Below are 22820 nucleotides of genomic sequence, written 5' to 3'. Positions count from 1 at the left end.
AGGTAGGTACTATAACACCTTTAAAAGATTCTTGGCCAGGTACATGAATAGGAAAGGTTTAGAAGGCTATGGCCACATGGGCCATTTTGGACAGCATGGACAGGTTGGGCCGAAGGGCCTGCTTCTGTATTGTAGTGTCTAGGACTCAATAAGCATTGGATTTGGTCAATCCGTTCATTTCAAGTTGGAGACCATAAAGACATACTTTTTTAACAATACATTAAGCATTAGTTTCGATATAAATCCGAGAACACTTGAACTCTGCACAAGTTATTCAACCTTGGACTGTAATGTCTTTCTCACTGTATTGAAAAGCTGAACAACACATCCTGTTCACACTTGTGTTTGTGATTTAAGAACAATGAGAGATTTTTAATTTGTAATCATTTAGTAAAAGTTTAAGAGCTGCAGTTTCACACATAGTATGCTTCCTGTCCCAGTTGGATCATCAGTCAAGGCATTCTTGAATTTAAAAACTGCAGCTGACAGCAAACTCGTGGTTCCCTTGTTGCTGGCAGAAGGTGAAAACTATAAATTGCGTTGTCTTGACGCTTTTCAAGGGCCAAGGACCTTTTTTCTTTGAGTCTTTCAAGGTGCTCTAGTTCTCACTGTTTGGTGGAGAAACATGAAGGCAGATGGTCCTATTCTCTCAAATGCAGCAAAGCACCAACAGAGGCTACATACCTCCACAAAGGATGTTTATTCACAAAATGCTGGAGTAACTCAGCAGGTCAGGCAGCATCTCAGGAGAGAAGGAATGGGCGACGTTTCGGGTCGAGACCCTTCTTCAGACCCGAAACGTCGGCCATTCCTTCTCTCCTGAGATGCTGCCTGACCTGCTGAGTTACTCCAGCATTTTGTGAATAAATACCTTCGATTTGTACCAGCATCTGTAGTTATTTTCTTACACTCCACAAAGGATGTAATGACAACCAGAAGAGTAATCACTCCACCCAAGTTTGTATGAAATCATATGCTTGGGGGAGGTTTTCAATCATTCTTTTGTTGGCAGACATCTGGTGCAAGTTGGTTTTAAGGATTAAACAAACAAAAAGGAAATTGATAGCAAAACAAAACTAAGACATTATTAACCATTAGTATAATACTAGACCAAGTGGACCCGTTGGGCCCAAACCTCTCTTGCATTGGTGCAGCACCCTCTCCCCTCCCCCTCCCCCTCCCCTCCTCTCTCTTCCCCTCTACCTCCCCCATCCACCACCCTCCCCACCCAAGCCCCCTCCCCACCCCTCCCTACTTCCCCTCTCCCTACTCCATCCCCCTCAACCCCTCTTATCCTCCCCCCTCCCTCCCTTCCCCCCGTTCCTCCACCCTCCCTCCCTCCCCCCCTCCCTCCCTAGGAGATAGATTTAAACTTAAAAATGTGAATAACTTAAAAAATATAACACCGATTTCAATGAAACCTCTTCCATTAGCACCAAAGGGACGATGGTAAGGTGGGCCTAAAATTGTCACCGTTTTGGCTGTAGTTTAGGAACAAACAAACAAACAAACAAGAGTTTTAGTATATAAATAGTATTAGGTGTAACATCATGTGCCTTTTTTATGAAAAAATACGTTTTACCGGTACTCCACAGAGAATTATTCAGCCTAGAGATATTCTGATATCCAACAGGTAGCAAATGAAAATATAGTTTTTGCTGCAGTTTTTGGGGCAGTTTATTTGCTGCATTGCAAGCTAGTTTTTATCCTATTCCTTACTACAATAGTTTGCCTTCACTGTTCATTTAAATTGAAGAAATAAAACACTTATTTAGTGTAGCTATCTTAACAAAATATACAATTTGCAAAGATTTTCTGAATTTCCAATTAATCTACAAATCTTATCATTCTTATAAAAGTATATGAGCAAAGGATTTATGCAACTATTTTCACATGAAGTCATCTCCAATAATCATATTTGTCTTTGTACGTGACAAAATAAGTTTACTTTCACCTGATTTATTATTAATTTGGTACAATTCAGGGATGTTGCAATCATAATTGTCTTCAAGCGGGGAGATTAATCCAGTCACTGCTACCTGCCACTCGGACTGTCATTATCATTATCCTCCTCGCTTCTGTCCCCTGTGGCCCCATTGCTGTTTTCAGAATCACACCATGGATTCCATTCATCTCGAGGCACAGTGGATGTGATCCTCACGGCACTGCTCCACCAAAATAAAAGCAGGGCACACCACCAACAACTGGACATGGACTATTTTGACCACGCTAAAGCCTTTAATTCTTATCAATCAGGAGGCACTGTGAAGCATCCTCCTCTAACTTGGCTGTGTGAAAATTTGGCTCATATTGTTCATAAGTCATTGGAGCAGAATTAGGCCCATCAAGCCCATTGTGTTTGTTTGTTTCATGGTGGCTTCCAAGAAGTGATCCTAAGCAATAGATCCACAACAGAACCAATCTTAATGCATAAGGTCATAAGTGAAATTAGCAGAAATAGACCATTCGGCCCATCAAGTCTACACTCCCATTCAATCATGGCTGATCTTTCTCTCCCTCCTAACTCCATTCTCCTGCCTTCTTCCCATAACCCCCTGACACCCGTACTAATCAAGAATCTATTTATCGCTGTGTATCTATCTCTGCCTTAAAAATATCCATTGACGGCCTCCACAGCCTTCTGTGGAGACTGAATGCAGACTGGCATCAAGCAAGGATGCGTAAATGCCTGCTATCTGCTTCACTCATTTTTGCTGCAATGCTGTACCTCACCTTGAACAAGCTGGAGTGGAGCTAATCTACAGCACCAATTGGAAACTCTTATTTCTCTTAACGGAGAAGTAGTTTATGAGGAGCTGTGGTCAGATTGAAGATCAGTGAAAAATCCTTTGATTCCAAAAATAGGTAGGGCTTTGGAGAGTATAGCGTGAGAGAGGGTGAAGCCATAAAACCACAACACAATTAAGCCATGCTTGATGTGGTATGGCCTGCAGGATAGTGGACCGTGAATTGGGAAATGGGATTAGTCTACCTGTTTGTACATGGACAGCAGAGATACGACAGACCAAAGGGCCCCCTTCTGTGTTATGAATTTCTTTATTTCTTCAATAAAATATCAGATTATAATTAATTATTTTGAGATTTCTTCAGAAATTACTGGGTATAAGAGCTCTTGTTCCTTTCAATATACAGTCCCTCAAAAAACGGACCTTTTTCCCTTTTATGCTCTTTTATGCATTTTCTTGATTCCAAACCTTCAGATGGAAAAGCACCAGATGCATATGGTTCCTCTAACAGCCCAATCAATATCTCAGCAACAGCTCGAGGTTAGACTGTTCTCACAAGTACTCTGTGATGAACAAGAGATTTCTGATGAAAGTAAACTTACGTTGTCACTTACATACAAGTGTGACTATTGTGTGAAATTCAGAGGTAACTTTTTCAAGACACTTGAGAGAATTTCAGTCTAATTCGAAACATCAAAGACTCTATTTTACTTGCTCCTTACGAAATAAAACCCTTCTGTGTCGTGTCTGACTACAATAAGAGGAAGACCACAGAATGCATTGAAGCATTTGAACTTAAACACAGATGGGTTTTATTATTGGTTGTGGTTCTGATCACAGCACAAGCAGACGACACCACCGTAGTGGGCCGGATATCAAATAGTGACGAGATAGAGTACAGGAAAGAGATTGAGAAACTCGTAACTTGGTGCCAAGACAACAACCTTTCCCTCAATGTCAGCAAGATAAAGGAGATTATGATCGACTTCAGAAAGCGAAGTGGTACACGTACCACATTGATGCCACCGAAGTGGAGATGGCTGAAATATTCAAGCTCCTAAAAGTAAGTATCACCAGCAACTTGTCCTGGACCATCCATATTGAAGCCATGGCCAAGAAAGCACACCAATGCCTCTACTTCCTGAGAAATCTTAGAAAGTTCGGCATCTCCTCAACAACTCTCACCAACTACTACAGATGTGCCATAGAAAGCATTTTACCAGGATGCATTACAGCTTGGTTTGGGAACAGCTCCATCCAAGACATTGCTGAGAATTGTGGACGCAAGCCAGACCATCGCTCAAACCAACCACCCTTCCCTTCCGTAGACTCCATCTCCACTTCACGTTGCTTCAGCAAAGCCACCAGCACAATCAAGCACGAGTCTCACCCCGGATACTCCCTCTTTCCCCCTCTCCCATCAGGCATGTGTGAAAACGCACACCTCCAGATTCAGGGCCAATTTCATCCCAGCTGTTATCGGGCAACTGAATATTCTTAAGATAGAATATTAAGATAGATGGCGGCACGGTAGCGCAGCGGTAGAGTTGCTGCTTTACAGCGAATGCAGCGCCGGAGACTCAGGTTCGATCCTGACTACGGGTGCTGCACTGTAAGGAGTTTGTACGTTCTCCCCGTGACCTGCGTGGGTTTTCTCCGAGATCTTCGGTTTCCTCCCACACTCCAAATACGTACAGGTATGTAGGTTAATTGGCTGGGTAAATGTAAAAATTGTCCCTAGTGGGTGTAGGATAGTGTTAATGTACGGGGATCACTGGGCGGCACGGACTTGGAGGGCCGAAAAGGCCTGTTTCCGGCTGTATATATATGATATATGATATGATATGATAGACACAAAATGCTGGAGTAACTGAAATCCCTCTCTCCAGAGATGCTGCCTGTCCCACTGAGTTATTCCAGCATTTTATGTCAATCTTCAGTTTAAACCAACATCTGAAATTCCTCCCTACACAACTGAATATTCTTCAGCAACTAGAGAGCGGTCCCGACCTACATTCAACCTCATTGAAGACCCTTGGACTATCTTTAATCAGACTTTACAGGACTTTATCTTGCACTAAATATTATTCCCTGTATCTGTGCACTGTGGGCAGCTTGTTTGTAGTCTTTCAATTGACTGGATAGCACGCACCAAAAATGCTTTTCACTGTACACGTCACAATAAACTAAACTAAACTAAAGTACATGAGGTGTAGGAAGGAACTGGTTTATACCGAAAGTAGACTCAAAATGCTGGAGTAACTCAGCGGGTCAGGCAATACCTCTAGAGAAAAGAAATAGGTGACGTTTCGAGTCGGAACCCTTCTTCAGACTCAAATTACATGAAGCTTTGCTGTGGAGTATAGGTGTGCAATGCAGAGACCTACACTCACTGGGGTTTAGAGTAATGAGGGATGATCTTAATTTAATATTCAAGATTTTGTGAGGTATGCAGAGATGCTAAGAGTCTCTTTTTTTCTCAGTGCAATCTTGAACCAAAATTCTGATTCTTATTCAGATTCAGATTGGTTTATTGTCATATGCATCATGAAATTCCTTGTTCACATGAAGCTCATAAAGTAAACAGTATACAAATGGTAATGATAGATACAACAATAAATACAATGAAGAGTGCAAAACAGCAGAATGGTGTAATGTGAACTGGTGCAAACCTGATACTGAAGAGCAGGAATGGAATAACTCAATGAGGTAGAGTTAAGAGTAAGAGTGTAGGGGAACCACTCTGGAAAGGGGGTGTGAAAGAGTGGTTGGTTCAGGAGTCTGGGAGCAGTGGGGGAAAAAGCTGTTCGTAGATGTGGATGTCTGGGCTTTCAATCAACTACGTCCTCTCCCAGAGGTATAAGAGAGAACAGGGAATGGCCAGGATCAAAGATGTCTGTGACAAGAGAGTTAGATATAGCTCTTAGGGCTAAAGGAATCAAGGGATACGGGGAAAAAACAGGAACGGGGTACTGATTTTGGATGATCAGCCACGATCATATTGATTGATGGTGCTGGCTTGAAGGGCCGAATGTCCTACTCCTGCACCTATTTTCTATGTTTCTATGATACTTCCAACCTTCCTGATTCAACACACCGTGAAAATGGAAAGAAATGCTGAGCCTGTGATGGACTGGGCTATGTTAACCATTTACTGCAGGTTCAAGTCAACAGCAGAGCAGTTGCCACACCATGAGATGCATCCCATCACAATTATGAAAGTTCAAAAGACTCCTTGTGGACATGTGAAATCTTCTTGGATGCCTATTAAAGTAAATATGCTTTAATAATCCCTTCAGTGTGAAGGGACCAGGTTAGGTTGCTGGTGATATGGATTAACTTGAAGCTGTCAACTGTCTCTACAGCAATCCTGTTGATAAAATCAGGGTTGTATTCATCCCATCACTTTCTTGGCTTAAGAACCAACTTTTTCATCTTGTTGAAGTTATGGGCCAGGTCATTGTTCTGACACCATGACAGAAGGTTTCCAATCTCTTTCCTGTATTCCTTCTCATAGCTGTATTGATCCGGCCAACTATAATGGCATAATCGGTGAACCTTAAGATTGAGTTGGTGCTGATCTTGGCCATGCAGTAAGGAGTGTGCAGGTAGCAGAGCAATTCTAACCATCTGAAGTCTGTCGGTCAGGAAATCCAGATGCCAGTTGCAGATGGAGGCCCGGAAACCAAGGTCCAGGTGTTCAGAGATGAGGTTATTCAGTATTATGGTGAAGAAGGCTGACCTGCAGTCAAAGAATAGAATCCTGCCATAGGTGGCATTCCATTTATACAGGATATGAAAGGGTTCATTTATTCTTCTGGTCAGTAAAACTGCAATCTGATTCCACGCTGGTTAGTAAAGGTCAATTTAAACAAATCTGGTTCATTTCATTCGGATTTTGTCTATGATCTTGAATATAAGAAGAAAGGTGTGAAAGAACTTCCTGTTCCAAAAAATTGGCAGAACATGGAAGAAATCAGCTCCACAGTTTTTCCTCCCGCAATAGAATATTAGCAGCTGTTTATTCTGAGAGGTTGCCAAAAGATCTGCTTCTGAAATAGTCTCATTGGTTGATATTGATCTGACCCAACTTTCTGAATGTCCATTTAAGAGGATGGATCTCATCTCTGGTGAAAAGCATTAACTCTGAAACTGCACAATATTACTGTGCAGTTACTGTCTTATACTGTCTTATATCTGGCAAGTCTCTACAACTTTGATGATGTAAATGCTCAGTCTGTGGCACACTGAGTAGAGACAGCAGAAATCACAATATTTGTTCGTAATTAAACCACAGATTCACAATTTTTCAGATTCTTTCCATTTTGCTTTGGAAGGGTACTATGACTTCCAGAAAAGCAGATAAAAATACTCGGTGTACAATTATGTCACCATTTTAAATTCACAGTTGCGTTGAGATCATTATTCGTCTTGCTTGTGAAATTGAAAGTATGTTTATCTCTTTGAGACCACAATTTTATGGTGTCTATCTCGATACGAACGAAATATAGAACATGTTCAAAGGACACAAAAAGCTGTAATAACTCAACGTGTCAGGCAGCACCTCTGGAGAAAAGGAATAGGTGACTTTGATCGAAACCAAAGCTGCTGAAACAGAAATAGTCTAATGAAGAGCATTGTTATCTTGTATTGAGGGTTGACTTCATTGCTTTTTCTGGTCGAGATAATTTAGGTAATTGTAGCGTAAAATAAAAATCATGAGCATTTTTGTCTGCTTACCTAAGGAAGGATGTACTTGATTTTGAGAATGTGCAGTGAATGTTCATCAGGCAATTCCTGGGATGACAGGACTATTTTATGAGGAGAGATTGGGTCAGTTAGGGGTATGGTCACTTGCGATCTGAGGACTGAGAGGAAATCTCAATGACAGGCAATTGGCAGTCAAGATGCAGGGAAGATGATGGGTCACGCATGTGGATATGTAAGGCAAAACCTTTCGGACTGGGGAGATATTTCTTCACTTGATGATGGAATTATGGAATCCTATGCTACAGAAGAAGATGAAATCCAAGCCACTGCATGTATTTACAAAAGCGCTAGATAGATTAGAAGATACAGAATATTTCAAGGGTTATAGGGAGAGGGTGGAAATATGATATTACAATATGATATTCAGTCAAGATTTTGTGTTCAATGGTGAAGTGGGCATAAAGGGCTATGTGGCCTATTTCTGATTCAAATTTTTAAGTTTCTATCCATTCAGGAAGATCATACTTTGGCATGAAAATCTTAACTGAAGAGTTACACTGTTTATCTTTTATGGGGTATCGACCCGAAACATCCCCCATTCCTTCTCTCCAAAGATGCTGCCAGCATTTTAGGTCTACCATCGACTTACTCTATGTGAAACTGCATTCAGAAATGAAGATCACCATTTACACTTTGCTTTAACTTAATATTTTGCAATAGTTTTTCGATTAATGCTAAAATTGAAGTTTTAAAAGATTAAATCCATTTAAACGTTAAGATTCTTTGTGCAGAAGGTCTGTTCATTTTCACAGCACAGATACAAACTACTAATTATTCTGGCAATTATGCTGCTTTGCCATTCGGTCACTGACCCGGTCCTGTCCAGAAAAAACATAAGTACACAGATACAAAATTAGTCATGAACTAAAAGCAAGACACAAATTATTTCCTTTAAGTTGGAACAAATATTTAAGCATTATATCAAGTTTAATTCCACAGATACTCACAAGGCCATAACTCTCTAAGGCAATACTTTAAAAAAAACACTATGTTGCAATTGAGTTTTGCTTAATAAATGTGAGAAAAATAATCTGAAGGGCATGAGAAGAAGCAGAAGTGTGTAAGAAGTAGTATGCCCATGAAGATTTATTTAGCTACCGTTACCATTTGATAACAGAATTAGCCATGTAATGTTCACATTAATGATTAGTCATGTTTTCTGTATAATTATCACATCTTCTGAAGTACCTCTGCTGATCTCCAACTTGACAGCATGAAAGAAGTAACATTGTCTGCCTAAAGTGTGAAAAGGACATTTGTTGTTGATCAAAAGCAGATTGAGTGATCTTAGTAATGTTTGAACACTAGTGTGCAAAAGAATTGTCATGTGGGTATAGGTGAAATTTTTAGCACATTTCTTTACATTTAGTTAAAACTAATCTTTTCAAAATGTTCTTCAATACTCATCTGTATTTTTCTTCTTGAAGAGGAATCTTGTGATAAAAAAAGTTATAGAATAATATCCCTTTGTTTTATTATTGCTGTGATAATTCTGCTATAGTTTCAATGGCTGCATATCATACAGTAGCTATTATTTATACTGTCTTGGGGAATGTTTAATTTTATAATAAAGGATTTTTTTTTGTGTTTCTAATCCTTATCTTCTGGCATTGACTTTCTTTTCTGCCTGAAAGTCGAGAAAGTACATTTCATACCTTAGAACGGAGATGAGGAAGAACTTTTTCAGTCAGAGAGTGGTGAAGGTGTGGAATTCTCTGCCTCAGAAGGCAGTGGAGGCCAGTTCGTTGGATGCTTTCAAGAGAGAGCTGGATAGAGCTCTTAAGGATAGCGGAGTGAGGGGGTATGGGGAGATAGCAGGAACGGGGTACTGATTGAGAGTGATCAGCCATGATCGCATTGAATGGCGGTGCTGGCTCGAAGGGCTGAATGGCCTACTCCTGCACCTATTGTCTATTGTCTATTGTCTATTGACCTGGCTTTCATTAATTTAGTCCTTTGGACTATTTAAAAAAAGGTGGGAAACTACAATTATTGATCAAATCTAACAGTCTATGAATGATTGTTCCATCCATAATTAATAAAGGATTCCTCTTGATAGAAGTGGCATGCTTTTAAATACGTTAGTTTTATAATGGGTAGGGTCACTGTGATTAAGTATGATCATTGACCAGTGATCGGCTGATTAAGACTTTCTCCGAGCTTTGCATTCATCCTTTGACTCTGCATGAGTTACATGTTGGACTTGCACAGGGCGAGGGGAAAATTATCCCCTCAAGCTCATGTGAGAGTATCCATCTTACGAAATCACCGATTAAAGAGATATTTAAATATAAATGCACAAATGCACTAAATTAAGAAGCAAATCCTTTACAATGCAATGTTTTTTCAAATTGTAATATATTAAATTCCAATTGTAAGTTTTCAGGCGGTTACTACATCTAGGGTTTTTAATATGTAGTTGCGGTTTATAAATCAAATAAAAGTCGATATTAACAATGCAATTTCACATGGGAAATAAAGGTAATTTTGATATAATTAATGTTTTCTTTCATTCACAGCCCAGAAGGGAATTCTCCATCTCTCCCCTGATGTTTACCAAGAGATGGAAGCAAGTCTGAACAAGGCAGCTCCTACAATGAACTATTTGACACCGAAAGAAATAAATCAAGGATGTTGTTCATTCTTCAGCACTACAAGCAACACAGCAATTATTGCAAGGGAGCTTCTGTTAAATGGGACTTCCCCAACTGCAGAAGCTATAAGTTTGAAAGGAAAAGCTCCAGCTTCCCCCTGTTCAGCAGTACAACCCTCTCAGCAGCTAGAGTACTTAGCCAGAATCCAAGGTTTTCAGGTGGGGAAAGTGAAACTGCCGGACAGTTAATTTTTTCACATTTAAAAAAAATCGTATGGTATGTTAAACCATGCACATAACTTTCTGCGTTCCCTTTTATTTTGGATAGAGGCAAAATACCTATGTGTCCAACTGTGAAATATGTTTAATGTTAACTGGTTAAGATCAGGTTTAGCAAACATAACCACCATGTGGACGATTTTTCTGCTTACTTTTTCTTCCTCAGATCATCTTTCAACAGAGATGGTAAGTTTCAGGAAGTTGAATTTGAGAGGGATATTGAAAATCCAATGTAAATTCCTTAATGATATACTATGAATTTAAATGAAAATTGATTAAAATATAGGCAGATTCGTAAGATTTCAGGCAAGGCCAAATCTGGAATCTTTCCACTCTTCAGCGACCATCTGAGGGTTTATTTGTGTTTTAGCTTATTTTTGATGAATAGCAGAACTTACTGCTTACATGACTATTGTATTAACCGTACAATGGAAACATATGTCTTGTCTCACTTTTCTCTTTGCTCATGTGAAGACACAGATGTCTAATACATACCAATCCAGCAGCCCTATGGTATCTAATCCAACGTGTTATTATTTTAAGCCAAACTATCAATGTCAGCAGGCTGTTCAATCATAGAGGCCATTGGAACCAAGCCCTTATCTTTTCCTCACCCAACAGACAGACATATGTTCTTTCCAGCTGGAGCTCTCAGATCGTAGTTAGAGCAGGAATGTTAACTGATTTTCACCTTCCTATCCCAGGGTTTTTTTAGGCCAATTGTTGCATTCCACCTGAGATAAGCTGACTCAGCACAGACCATAAATCAATCCAAATACAATTTGTTTCTATGCCTTGCTATTAAGGAGCACAGACTCCTTAACCAAATAAGTCATCAAAATAATTTTACAACTCCCAGCATTTACAATTATGCATGCAATTTATTTAGAGATTTTATACTGACAGACTATTAAAGCTTTGTTACTCCTTTTCCTCCATTTGGCCAAAATGTCTCAATAATCTTTAAACACGGCGCTACCAAGTTTCGAACTGTGAAGTAATATGATCAGAGATCAGTAAGGTTAAATGTTAAACATTGACATTTTAACAGTAATATGAATGCTGTTGAATTATGTGAATAAAGTAATGTGTTACTTCAGTACCATAAGATCCTGCTAAACAAAGAATGTTTATTTCTAGATTCTTAATTGTGTCATCAGTATGAACCTACTTAAAGATCCGGCCTGCTGTCAATGTTCAAACCGGCATTCTAAATTTAAACTATATGGCAAACATAGAGATCCAATTGCACTTTTAATTTTTTTTTTATCATTGTAAGCGATTTTTTCTGGCTCAGTAAAACACTAGATTGTCATGGTAAGAATTTATTTACAATGTGCCTATACAGTCAATTCTTAATTCAGAGTCACTTAATTTGTACGATCCATTTATTCAACTGCTATTTACTGCAAATGTCTGTGTTTAAATAATGGATAATGTACTCAAGCAATAACAATTAACAAGAGTAGATTACAAAAGTCTTGTTTAGTTTGTCATTGATTTACCATTTTGTTTCATATTGTCCTTAATTAGCAATGTTATGTTAAATTGCTGATTGGCACAGCTTTTTTTCTCATTACTTACAAGATTGTGTGCTAAGTATTTAACTTGATTAAAGCTTAGGCTCAGCCACCAGTTTTCCCAGATTTTTATAGTCAGCAGAAATAATGGCCTGGGAATCTGTTCTTACATTTGGCACATGATTGTAGACTTCCAGCATCTGCAAGAATATGGAAAGCAATGGTGTGTCATTTTAAGCAATTAAATTGAAGAATCATGCAGAGGCTGAATCAGGAAATCTAGTAAAATAAATTTAATGCAGTCAAATCATGTTGAGGACGAAACAAGTGAGCGAAAGAAACATTGGTTTAGGGGAATGATGTAAAACAAAGAAAGAAAAATTGAAAAGTTTTGACTTACATTATATAATTATTTAAATATTTTAAAGCAATTAAGGTTAGACATTAAAGATGAAGTAAGAGTTACAGAGAAGGGAGAGTTAGGACCAAAGTTCCAGAGCATCAGTCAATAACGGCAGAAGGCAATATTGCCAGTGATGAAGTGATTAAAATCGAGGATATTCAAGGCCAGAACTGCAGGAGCGCATTAGGACAGAAAAGGGTTGGACGCGATTACAAAGATGGATAGTTTCAAACAAGAATAAACGTTTTTAAATTGAGATGTTTTTTTAATTGAGAACTACAGTGGGTTAGATGGGAGTGGCTGTTGGCTGAACAGAACTGTGCAAATTGGGACAAATGCTGAAGAGTTAAGGATGAACTTAGATTTACAAGAGGTAAAATAAGCCAGAAGTCAGTGCGTTGGAATAATCAAGTTCAATGGCCATTCGTTTACATTTGCGACTGGAACTATGATCCCCACTCGATAGAGAAAAGTCAGCAGTCCAATTTCCTGCTTCTGCCCACTGCATCTATGGGAATGCATATGAGATGAAGAGGTGATCCAAGCAATGATCCACTGTATGGCGAAATGACCTGTTAATATCCACTAGGATATAACAGCAACTACTTTGTATGGATGAGTTGCCAGCTGCAATGTGTCCGTAATCTTGGTGACAGGAGATAAAAATAGAAAGTCAGAGATGAAACAAAATTATTTCTTTGCTGCAAACCTTTTTTTAATATAATGTTATCATTCATTTGATGTTGTAGTCTATTGAGAACTGATTGCAGCCATGTTAAAAGGAAAAGCTTGCTTTATTCATTGTATGCATTTTGACAAAAAGGAAGATGAATAGTTTTGCATTAAATAATTTACCAAGGCTTTCTTGGTTACCATGTGTAGGAAAGAACTGCAGATGCTGGTTTAAATCGAAGGTAGACACAAAATGCTGGAGTAACTCAACAAGACCGGCAGCATCTCTGGAGAGAAGGAATGGGTGACGTTTTAGGTCGAGACCCTTCTTCAGACTAATGGGTGACGTTTTGGGTCGAGACCCTTCTTCAGACTGTGTATGGTAACATATGTTCTTGGTTACCGTACAGCCTAGCTGATAGAAAGCCAAATGGCTTCCTTTCAAATAGTACGTTATAACAAGGGAAAACACCAGCGAAAAATAGGCAAGTGCTTATGTGAACTGATCACAGCGATGTTTAGGATTATCTGGTCCAAGCTACAGGAAGTTATTGGTTCTGATAAAAGGAGTAAAATACTACATTGGATTTGAAAAGTACTGTCTTTGCCCGATTTCTGGGTTTTACATGCCTCAGTGTTCTAAAATATAAAACCTGTGTTGGAATACCACCTTGTGAATTGCACTGAATAATCCACAAGCTAAAGTTAACCCCGGTTCGCAAATGTGGTACCTTGGGCCAGTGATCAAATGAGAAGCACACTGATTTGCAATGAGTCTCTTGAAAATATATAAGTACCACAACAATGAATAAACTTTTTAAAAGTTTCAGTAAAACACCAAAGTTTACTTGCTAATTCATAAGCAGAAGCCATATGGTACAGCAGAACATTTTTGTTTGAAAAAAAAGTAAGTATATTAAAATAATCAGTTGAGAATACATTGTTCACTGGCTGGGTTAAATAACAAGTACTTGCATTTACCTGGCATCTGTACATTGGAGAAAAAATCTAGGATGCCAAATAGTAAAATGGCAAAACACAGGGCCAAAGAGAGACTCACCTTGATAGACCTTTAGTATATGGATGACTTGGATTCTAGGCCAATACAAGGAATCTGGATTTCTTTCTAAAATTAAACATAATATTTTCAATTTATATGGCCCTGAATCAAAACTCTTCGACCCTGTTTATTTTCTAGATGAATGAAAAGCTCTGGTTTGATCTCCTAACATAATTTTATATATTGAAGATATATTAACTCAATATTAAACTTATATTAATTATATATAACTACAAGTAAAACAATCAATATAATTAATTACAAGTGATTACAATATGATTCATTAAAATAATTAATATAATTACAATATTAATTCTATTTTGACTCCATATTAACTCAAGTGATTTCAGAAATAAATTTGATGAAATAAGAAATTTCACGGTTTAGTGACTTTGGAGGCATAAGCATGATTGAGAAAAATGTTCTAAGTGACCATGGGGGCCAATAAATAATAGACAATAGGTGCAGGAGTAGGCCATTCGGCCCTTCGATCCAGCACCGCCATTCAATGTGATCATGGCTGATCATTCTCAATCAGTACCCCGTTCCTGCCTTCTCTCCATACCCCCTGACTCCGCTATCCTTAAGAGCTCTATCTAGCTCTCTCTTGAATGCATTCAGAGAATTGGCCTCCACTGCCTTCTGAGGCAGAGAATTCCAGAGATTCACAACTCTCTGACTGAAAAAGTTTTTCCTCATCTCCGTTCTAAATGGCCTACCCCTTATCTTTAAACTGTGGCCCCCCCACAGTTGAACAGCCATCTTACATCAACTTATGAAGCACTATGTGGACAGTGGCACCTTGTACACAAAGTACTTTTGCGTTGACAGTTCTAGTTGTTAGAGAAAATTGAGACTCAAATGGAGATCAATGTGAATAATGCCACTATGTGTGATTTTATACATTTATTCACCTGCCAACATTTGCTTATATAGATAAATTACGATGGTAATGTTTTCCTGGAAGCTTCACAGCAACTTTCTCAAACATAGTTTGATAACCGATATTATCAAACATAACTACCCATGGACCTTCATTTACCACAGAATTTGCTTAAAAGTAAGTGTTTAACGAGCATCCTAAAAAATCGAGGCTTTAGGCAGAATATTGCAGAACTAAAACTCCTGACACCTGAAGTCTTGGTAAAATTACAAATTAGTCGGCTGGAAATGTAAGAGCTCAAATGAAAAACGGAGACTATTAAAACTGAGGGATTGCATAATAAGTAGCCAGTAGATAGACGCAAAATGCTGGAGTAACTCAGTGGGACAGGCAGCATCTCTGGAGAGAAGGAATAGGTGATGTTTCGGGTCAAGACCCTTCTGCGTTGTTAAGAGTGAGGATCAGCTCCGCTAGGCAGTAGGGAGCGTTGGTAGAGGGAAATGGGCTGGTTCTGCAGTTGAGGAAGAAACAGAGGGCTTTAAGGCCTTCCTAGTGGGGGATGGTGTAGAGGACTGAACATCCATAGCAAAGAAGAGGGTGTGGTGGCCTGGAAAAGGGAAGTCATTAAAGAGATGAGGGTGTGTGAGTTGTCTTGGACATGGGTAGGAAGGGATTGGACCGGGTGGGGGGGGGGAGATAGGATGGAGGCAAGGTATGTGGAAATGAATTCAGTGGGACAGGAGCAGGCAGAAACTATGGGTGTGCCAGGTTGGGTTGCCAACTTTCTAACTCCCAAATACGGGACAAGGTGACGTCACCCTCGTGACCTCACCCAGCCAGTGGCCACTTGCTCCCGCTCCACCAATGGCGGCTGCCCGAGCCGGGAGCAGGGTTGCTACGCAACCTTCGTTATGCGGACACACTCCAGTAGCCTACAGCATCCAGGCATGCACGGGACAAGGGCGGTCCCATACGGGACAAACAAATTTAGCCCAAAATACGGGATGTCCCGGCTAATATGGGACAGTTGACAACCCTACGGCTAGGGCAGTTCTGTTTCTGGATTTTGGGGAGAAAGTAAAACCGGGCTGTGCGGGACTGGGGAATCATAAGGTTGGAGGCTGTGGAGGGCAGACAGCCAGCAGTGATGAAATCGGAAATGGTCTGCGAGATTATCCCTGGTGCCCATCTGTGGGGTCATGGTCCAAGGATAAGTAGGAGGAGGGTCTAAGAGCTGGCGCCTGACCTCAGCACAGTAGGGTCTCAACCCAAAACATCACCCATTCCTTCTATCCAGAGATGCTGCCTGTCCCACTGACTTACTCTAGCATTTGGTGTCTATCTATGGTGTAAACCAGCATCTGCAGTCCCTTCCTACACTGTAGGCTATATTGTTAAGTGCAGAAGCACAGGATTGATGGGTGAGTAGGACATGGGCCAGCTTGGTACCTCAGGGCTTTGGAAAGCGTCAAGTTTATAGAAGGTGGAATGGGGGAATGTCAAGAACAAGTGCACTGGAATTTACCACATTGGTGGTAACATATAGAACATGGATTTCAACAGTAAATGAACTGGAATAATGACAGAGTTTGTAATGTTCGAGATGTGAATAGGTAGCCATAGGGGATGGCAGAAATAAATGATGCAAATTTATTTTTGCAATCGAAGATGGCATGCCGCTTCCAAATATTCTGATTCATTTACAGGCAGTTGCCTAGAAAAGGGATGGAGTCATTGCTAATTTACAGAATGTGTTACAAATAATGAAAAAAGTGGTTTATTCACAAAATGCTGGAGTAACTCAGCAGGTCAGGCAGCATCTCGGGAGAGAAGGAATGGGTGACGTTTCGGGTCGAGACCCTTCTTCTGACTGATGTCAGGGGGGCGGGACAAAGGAAGGATATAGGTGGAGACAGGAAGATAGAGGGAGATCTGGGAAGGAGGAGGGGAAGGGAGGGACAGAGGAACTATCTAAAGTTGGAGAAGTCGATGTTCACGCCACTGGGCTGCAAACTGCCCAGGCGAAATATGGGGTGCTGTTCCTCCAATTTCCGGTGGGCCTCACTATGGCACTGGAGGAGGCCCATGACAGAAAGGTCAGACTGGGAATGGGAGGGGGAGTTGAAGTGCTCGGCCACCGGGAGATCAGTTTGGTTAATGCGGACCGAGCGCAGGTGTTCAGCGAAGCGATCGCTGAGCCTGCGCTTGGTTTCGTCGATGTAAATAAGTTGACATCTAGAGCAGCGGATGCAATAGATGAGGTTGGAGGAGGCGCAGGTGAACCTTTGTTTCACCTGGAAAGACTGTTTGGGTCCTTGGATGGAGTTGAGGGGGGAGGTAAAGGGACAGGTGTTGCATCTCGTGCGGTTGCAGGGGAAAGTGCCCGGGGTTGGGGTGGTTTGGGTAGGAAGGGACGAGTGGACCAGGGAGTTACGGAGGGAATGGTCTCTACGGAACGCAGAGAGGGGAGGGGATGGGAAGATATGGCCAGTGGTGGGGTCCCATTTAGGTGACGGAAATGTTGGTGGATGATATGTTGGATCCGCTGGCTGGTGGGGTGGAAGGTGAGAACGAGGGGGATTCTGTCCTTGTGAAAGGGGGAGGTCAGGGGGGATGGTAAACACCCGGCAATGGTGGGGGAGAAAGTGGGTTCACTCTCTGCATCATTTAGAAGGAATGGGTGATGTTTCGGGTCGAGAACCTTCTTCAGATCATTACGTTTTATAGGGTGCAAAATATATTCACCAGGATGTTACCTGGACATGTGAGCTTGAGTTGTAGGGAGGGGCTGTATAGGTTGGGACTTTTTTCTCTGGCGCACAGGAGGCTGAGGGTTGTCCTTAATAAAATGTACAAAATCAGGTGGTGCATGGATAAAGTGAACGTTCACGGTCTTTTTCTCAAAGTAGAGAATTCTAACTAGAGGGAATAGGCTTAAGGTGAGAGGGAAGAAATTTAAGAGGGAGCTTGGGCAACTATTTCACTCAGAGGGTAATCCATATCCGGAATGAACTGCCAGAGGAAGCTATAGGAGCGGGTACAATTATGACTGTCAAAAGACATTTGGGCAGATATATGGTTAGGAAGGGTTTAGAGGGATATGTGCCATATGTGGGCAAACTGGACTTGTCCTGAATGTCCACTTGGTTGGGCCTGTTTCCATGATGTGTAGCTTTATGACTCAATATTGAGACGGTAATGTGCCTGGATGGAAGGAGTGATGTTGTTCCTCAAGCCTATGCTGGGCGTTGTTGGAACAGTATAACCAGCCAAGTGTGGAGAGATCAAAGTGAAGGTGTTATCTTTTAGCGAATATTCCTGGGTCAAAATTATTCTATATCGATACCATATGAAATTCCACCCGTCACATTTTGGATTCACTCGTGATTACATGTTTGTTCATGCAGTTCATTGTTTTTTGATCTCTGTTCCCTTTGCACTCCGCTATCTATGCTTCATGCTGTGCATTGGTACTTTCATGCTCTTGACCCTCCCCAATCGCACCTACATTCTCTTATCTCAATGTAATCGTTGTACAATGTAATCATGGTACATTTCATCACTGCTTTTTCCTTTGAAATGTTGCTTTATTTTTCTATCCCACCCCCACTCTGACCTCTCTCTCTCTCTCTTTTGTCCCTTACATTGTACTGACAAAGCCAATTCATGCCCAGGAAATAGCATCGGATCTTCTGATTTGACACCTATCAGTGCTTGGGATTTAACAAGATGACCCCCTTTCCAGTTTATATCCAGACTTGTCATGCCTGATGATAGATCACCATTAACTTTGTTTTTCTCTTTCCACAAATGCTGCCTGACCTGCGGGTTTTTCTTGCAATGATTTATTTATTTATTTGGGGTTTCCAGCAACTGCGGGCTTCTACGTCTCACAGGTCTGGCATTATTTATTTTTCCATCTCTTGTGTCCTCATCCATTTCTTCCCATTTGCATTGCCTCCAGACAGATGAGTTGCAATTAACAAGTCTTCAAAACACTCTCATTTGCTGGCCCCGGCACTCGAGACGTTCAGTTTCTGTTGGCCTCCACACCACCACAGAAATTCCCTTTGTTCTCTCCCCACCTTCCCCCCTTCTTTGCACCTTGAGGAAAGCTTATCTTCAAACTTCTGATGAAAGCTCATCAACGTGAAATGTGGTTGAACTTTTTTCTCCTCAGATGCCACCTGATTATTGGTGCAATTCTCGCAATTTTGGGGGTATTTCAGGTTCCCTCATGCACTATTTTCTTTTTTGCTTCAATTTTGATTACTGCCAATCTAAAGACTTTGAAAAGATCAAGAAGGATTATTTTGAAGTTGTGATGATAGTTTTTAATGTGAACATATGACACGGTGGCACAGCGGTAGAGTTGCTGCCTTACAGCGAATGAGAGACTCGGGTTCGATCCTGACTACGGGTGCTGTCTGTACGGAGTTTGTATGTTCTCCCCGTGACCTGCATGGGATTTCTCCGAGATCTTCGGTTTCCTCCCACACTCCAAAGATGTACATGTTTGTAGGTTAATTGGCTTGGTAAATGTAAAAATGATCCTTAGTGGGTGTAGGATAGTGTTAACGTGTGGGGATTGCTGGTCGGACCCGGTGGGCCGAAGGGCCTGTTTCTGTGCTGTATCTCTAAACTAAACTAAACTAAATTACTTTCGGATGATTCTGGCAAAAAACAGTGAGAGAATGGAGACAATCAAGAGAGGTCCTTTGGGATGACAGTGGACATTCTGTGAACCTGCAAAGAGTAGCCATTATTGGCAATTGCCTGACAACTGGATAGATAATAATTATTATTTTCATATTTCAGATACAGCGCGGAAACAGTCCTTTTCGGCCCATCAAGTCCGCGACGCCCAGCGATCCCCGCACATTAACACTATCCTACACACACTAGGGACAATTTTTACATTTACCCAGTCAATTAACCTACATACCTGTACGTCTTTGGAGTGTGGGAGGAAACCGAAGATCTCGGAGAAAACCCACGCAGGTCACGGGGAGAACGTACAAACTCCTTACAGTACAGCACCCGTAGTCAGGATCGAACCTGAGTCTCCGGCGCTGCATTCGCTGTAAAGCAGCAACTCTACCGTTGCGCCACCGTGCCGCCCATCCAGCCTCATGGATCATGTCCAGATCCATGCAGCTGGATGACAGTGAAGGTGTTTTGGAGGAAGGATCAATTGGGTGAATTGTGATCATCTCCAGTGTTTTTTACAGCAGTTAATGCAGATTTAGCAGATATATATAGAACATGATCTTTATTAAGTACACATGTTGCTCTTGTATGTGGAATTTTGTAATCCCTGCAGAATGTGACTGAGGTCTTGCATCCAGTTGTTTCCAACTATATAAAATTAAATTGTACACTGCACTCTTAGTTATGCCTGCACGATGATTTCTGAATTATTAGCAGAAATGTCCATTGTTACTGAAATGTGTTTATGGAAGAAAGTACCATCTGTAGCTTTTTTTTGTTTAGAATGTTTTGAAGCTTACAATAGATGGTTTTGTATGTACAAATTCTGCCCTGGATTTTTTTCTTCTGCTTATATCGACGATAGTATTTTAATGTTTTTTTTACGTTGATTACTTTATTTCCTGAGAGTAACAATGATCTTACTGACACCAGCAGTTTGGGCAATTTGATATGCTTTCCAAGGATTTCCTGTCTGTTTCTTGAGTATGTGCATGTGGGTGAGCTACTGCAAATGGAATTTTGATCAATTAATTTTCTTCTTGGCTTGTGCATTGGAATGTGATTGTCTTCTACACCATATCCTCCTGGGGAATAATACTTGTCCTATGCAGCCATTAATTGTTGTGTATAATACTTCAGAAATAATCTCTAGTTTTTTTACCACCATATTAGTATGAAAATGTTTTCCCTCCTGTTTTTTGATTCCTTATAATGTTATTGGCCTTGTAAACTTGTGAAGTGTTTTTCCCTATGGCACAGCATTAAGAAATACTCAATGGCATAAAGTTAGGCATGGTGAACACCATCTTACGAGCAAACAACTGCTTGTGGATGTGCTGAATATTACTGGTTTATTTAACTCGATATTTTTGACATTGATTTTAATTTAGATTAGCTGTGAATATTTATTGTCTCTATCAAATGCAGGCTTGTCTGGCTCAGTACTAATATAGCTCTAAGAAATTGTAATTTCTGGATCAAAAATGAATAACAAAACTTACGCACTGTACACATAGCATTCTGCATTCCCAGGACCTTTGTTCTCATCAGCAGTGTAAACTGCAATGGCTTGGCCTTTGTTTCACTAATTAATTATACGGACTCACTGCTGAACATAATGTGGACCGGTGGCTGCTTTCTGCATTGCCACCCTCAAGAAATGGGGCGTACTTGCAACTGCATGCAAGTTTAAAGTGGAAATGCACACAGTATTCTTAAAAATGAAATGTATTAATAAAGATGGACACCAAATGCTGGAGCAACTCAGTGGGTCAGGCAGCATTTCTGGAGAAAAAGGATGGGTGACGTTTCGGGTCGGGACAATTCTTGGGTCCCGACCCGAAACGTCACCTATCCTTTTTCTCCAGAGATACTGCCTGTCCTGCTGAGTTACTCCAGCACTTTGTGTCCATCTTTGATATACCAGCATCTGCAGTTCCTTTCTACACAAAAATAAAGTATTCAATTCAATTCAATGTATTAATAAAGCATAACAATAACATAACTTAGACACTCCTCCAGAATGACTTGTTTCCACTTTGCGGATTCTAAAGTGTCTCATGAGACCATTGTGATAGCCACAGACATTTCCACTGATGGGGTAGGAGGTGTGTGACTTTGTGAGTGTGTTGGAAGATTTTAAGATGATGAGCTCTTTCCGCTGCATACGCACAGTTTTTGTGTGGTCCACATTTTCTAGGATCTAGCTATGAGCCTTTATTGGCAGGGAACAACATGGTCCAGCTGGGGTAGATTCCTGGATGATTCTTATCTTGCAGATGTTGAGTATAAAACCAATCCTCTTGTATGCTTTGGGTTTATAAGTCGACGTTGGTTTTGAGCTTGGCTTTCAGGTGTGTGCAAATGCCAGCACTGGAGTGTGCACAATGGAGGTTCAGATGACCTTGGTTCTGGACTGCAGTTGCTGTAGCATGAACAATCCTGCTGTTAGTTCTGGAGATTAGCTCCATTCCTGCTGGAAATTGACGATGAAGTGCAGTTCTGCATGGTGAAAGAATGAGAAAATTAATGGGACAAGGACAGGGGCCATATTGTAATCTCATTAGTTCATGTAAAGCTTGCGTTGCATTGAATGATCAAGCGTTAAATGGGTAGACGTTTCTGTGGGCAGCTAAATTTGAGGGGGATATTTCACAGTCCATTCCAAAAGATGGTGTCAAATGCTTTCTGAAGAAGAGCCGAAACATCACCCATTCCTTCTCTCCTGAGATGCTGCCTGACCCGCTGAGTTACTCCAACATTTTGTGATACCTTCGTGTCAAATGCTTTGGTGAGATCAAATATGGCCTTCCCATTGTTGTGCTGCTGCCTGCATTTTAATTGTTGCACAGTGAAGATCTTGTCCTATGACCCTCAATCACCTCTCCCCAATGCCAGAAAAGCCTCCAGAGTGAGGCATTTTTGGGGCACTGAGAGTGGCGGCTGAGAAGGACATTGTTGTTGACTTTCATTGCAGCACTAAAAGGCAGCCCTTTGATTCATCTTCCTTTGCCTGAAGGCACAGGAAATCGTCTCTAAAGTAGTCGTCACATAATTCTCCAAAACTCCCCTTAACTGACCGTTAAACAGAATTGAAGAGTCATATCATGAGCTCAGAAGTGGTTCCTTTCTCTGTTTTCATTGTTACCTGAACAAGAGCATTTTATCCCATGTGAACACTTT

General features: G+C 40.7%; 1 protein-coding gene across 7 annotated transcripts in view; it reads left to right on the top strand.

The window, feature by feature from the left end:
- The window catches only part of stau2 (staufen double-stranded RNA binding protein 2), a 268314-nt gene that overhangs the window by 150495 nt on the left and 94999 nt on the right, over nucleotides 1–22820 (top strand). For all 7 annotated transcript variants that reach the window (XM_078398161.1, XM_078398164.1, XM_078398158.1 and 4 more), the window contains one exon: nucleotides 10037–10329. In XM_078398161.1, coding sequence (XP_078254287.1) covers nucleotides 10037–10329 — 293 coding nt within the window. The remainder of the gene's footprint in view (nucleotides 1–10036; nucleotides 10330–22820) is intronic.

Source organism: Rhinoraja longicauda, chromosome 4 (assembly GCF_053455715.1).
Source record: "Rhinoraja longicauda isolate Sanriku21f chromosome 4, sRhiLon1.1, whole genome shotgun sequence".
NCBI classification, from domain to species: Eukaryota; Metazoa; Chordata; class Chondrichthyes; order Rajiformes; family Arhynchobatidae; genus Rhinoraja; species Rhinoraja longicauda.
This window is presented reverse-complemented; position numbering and strand designations above follow the sequence as displayed.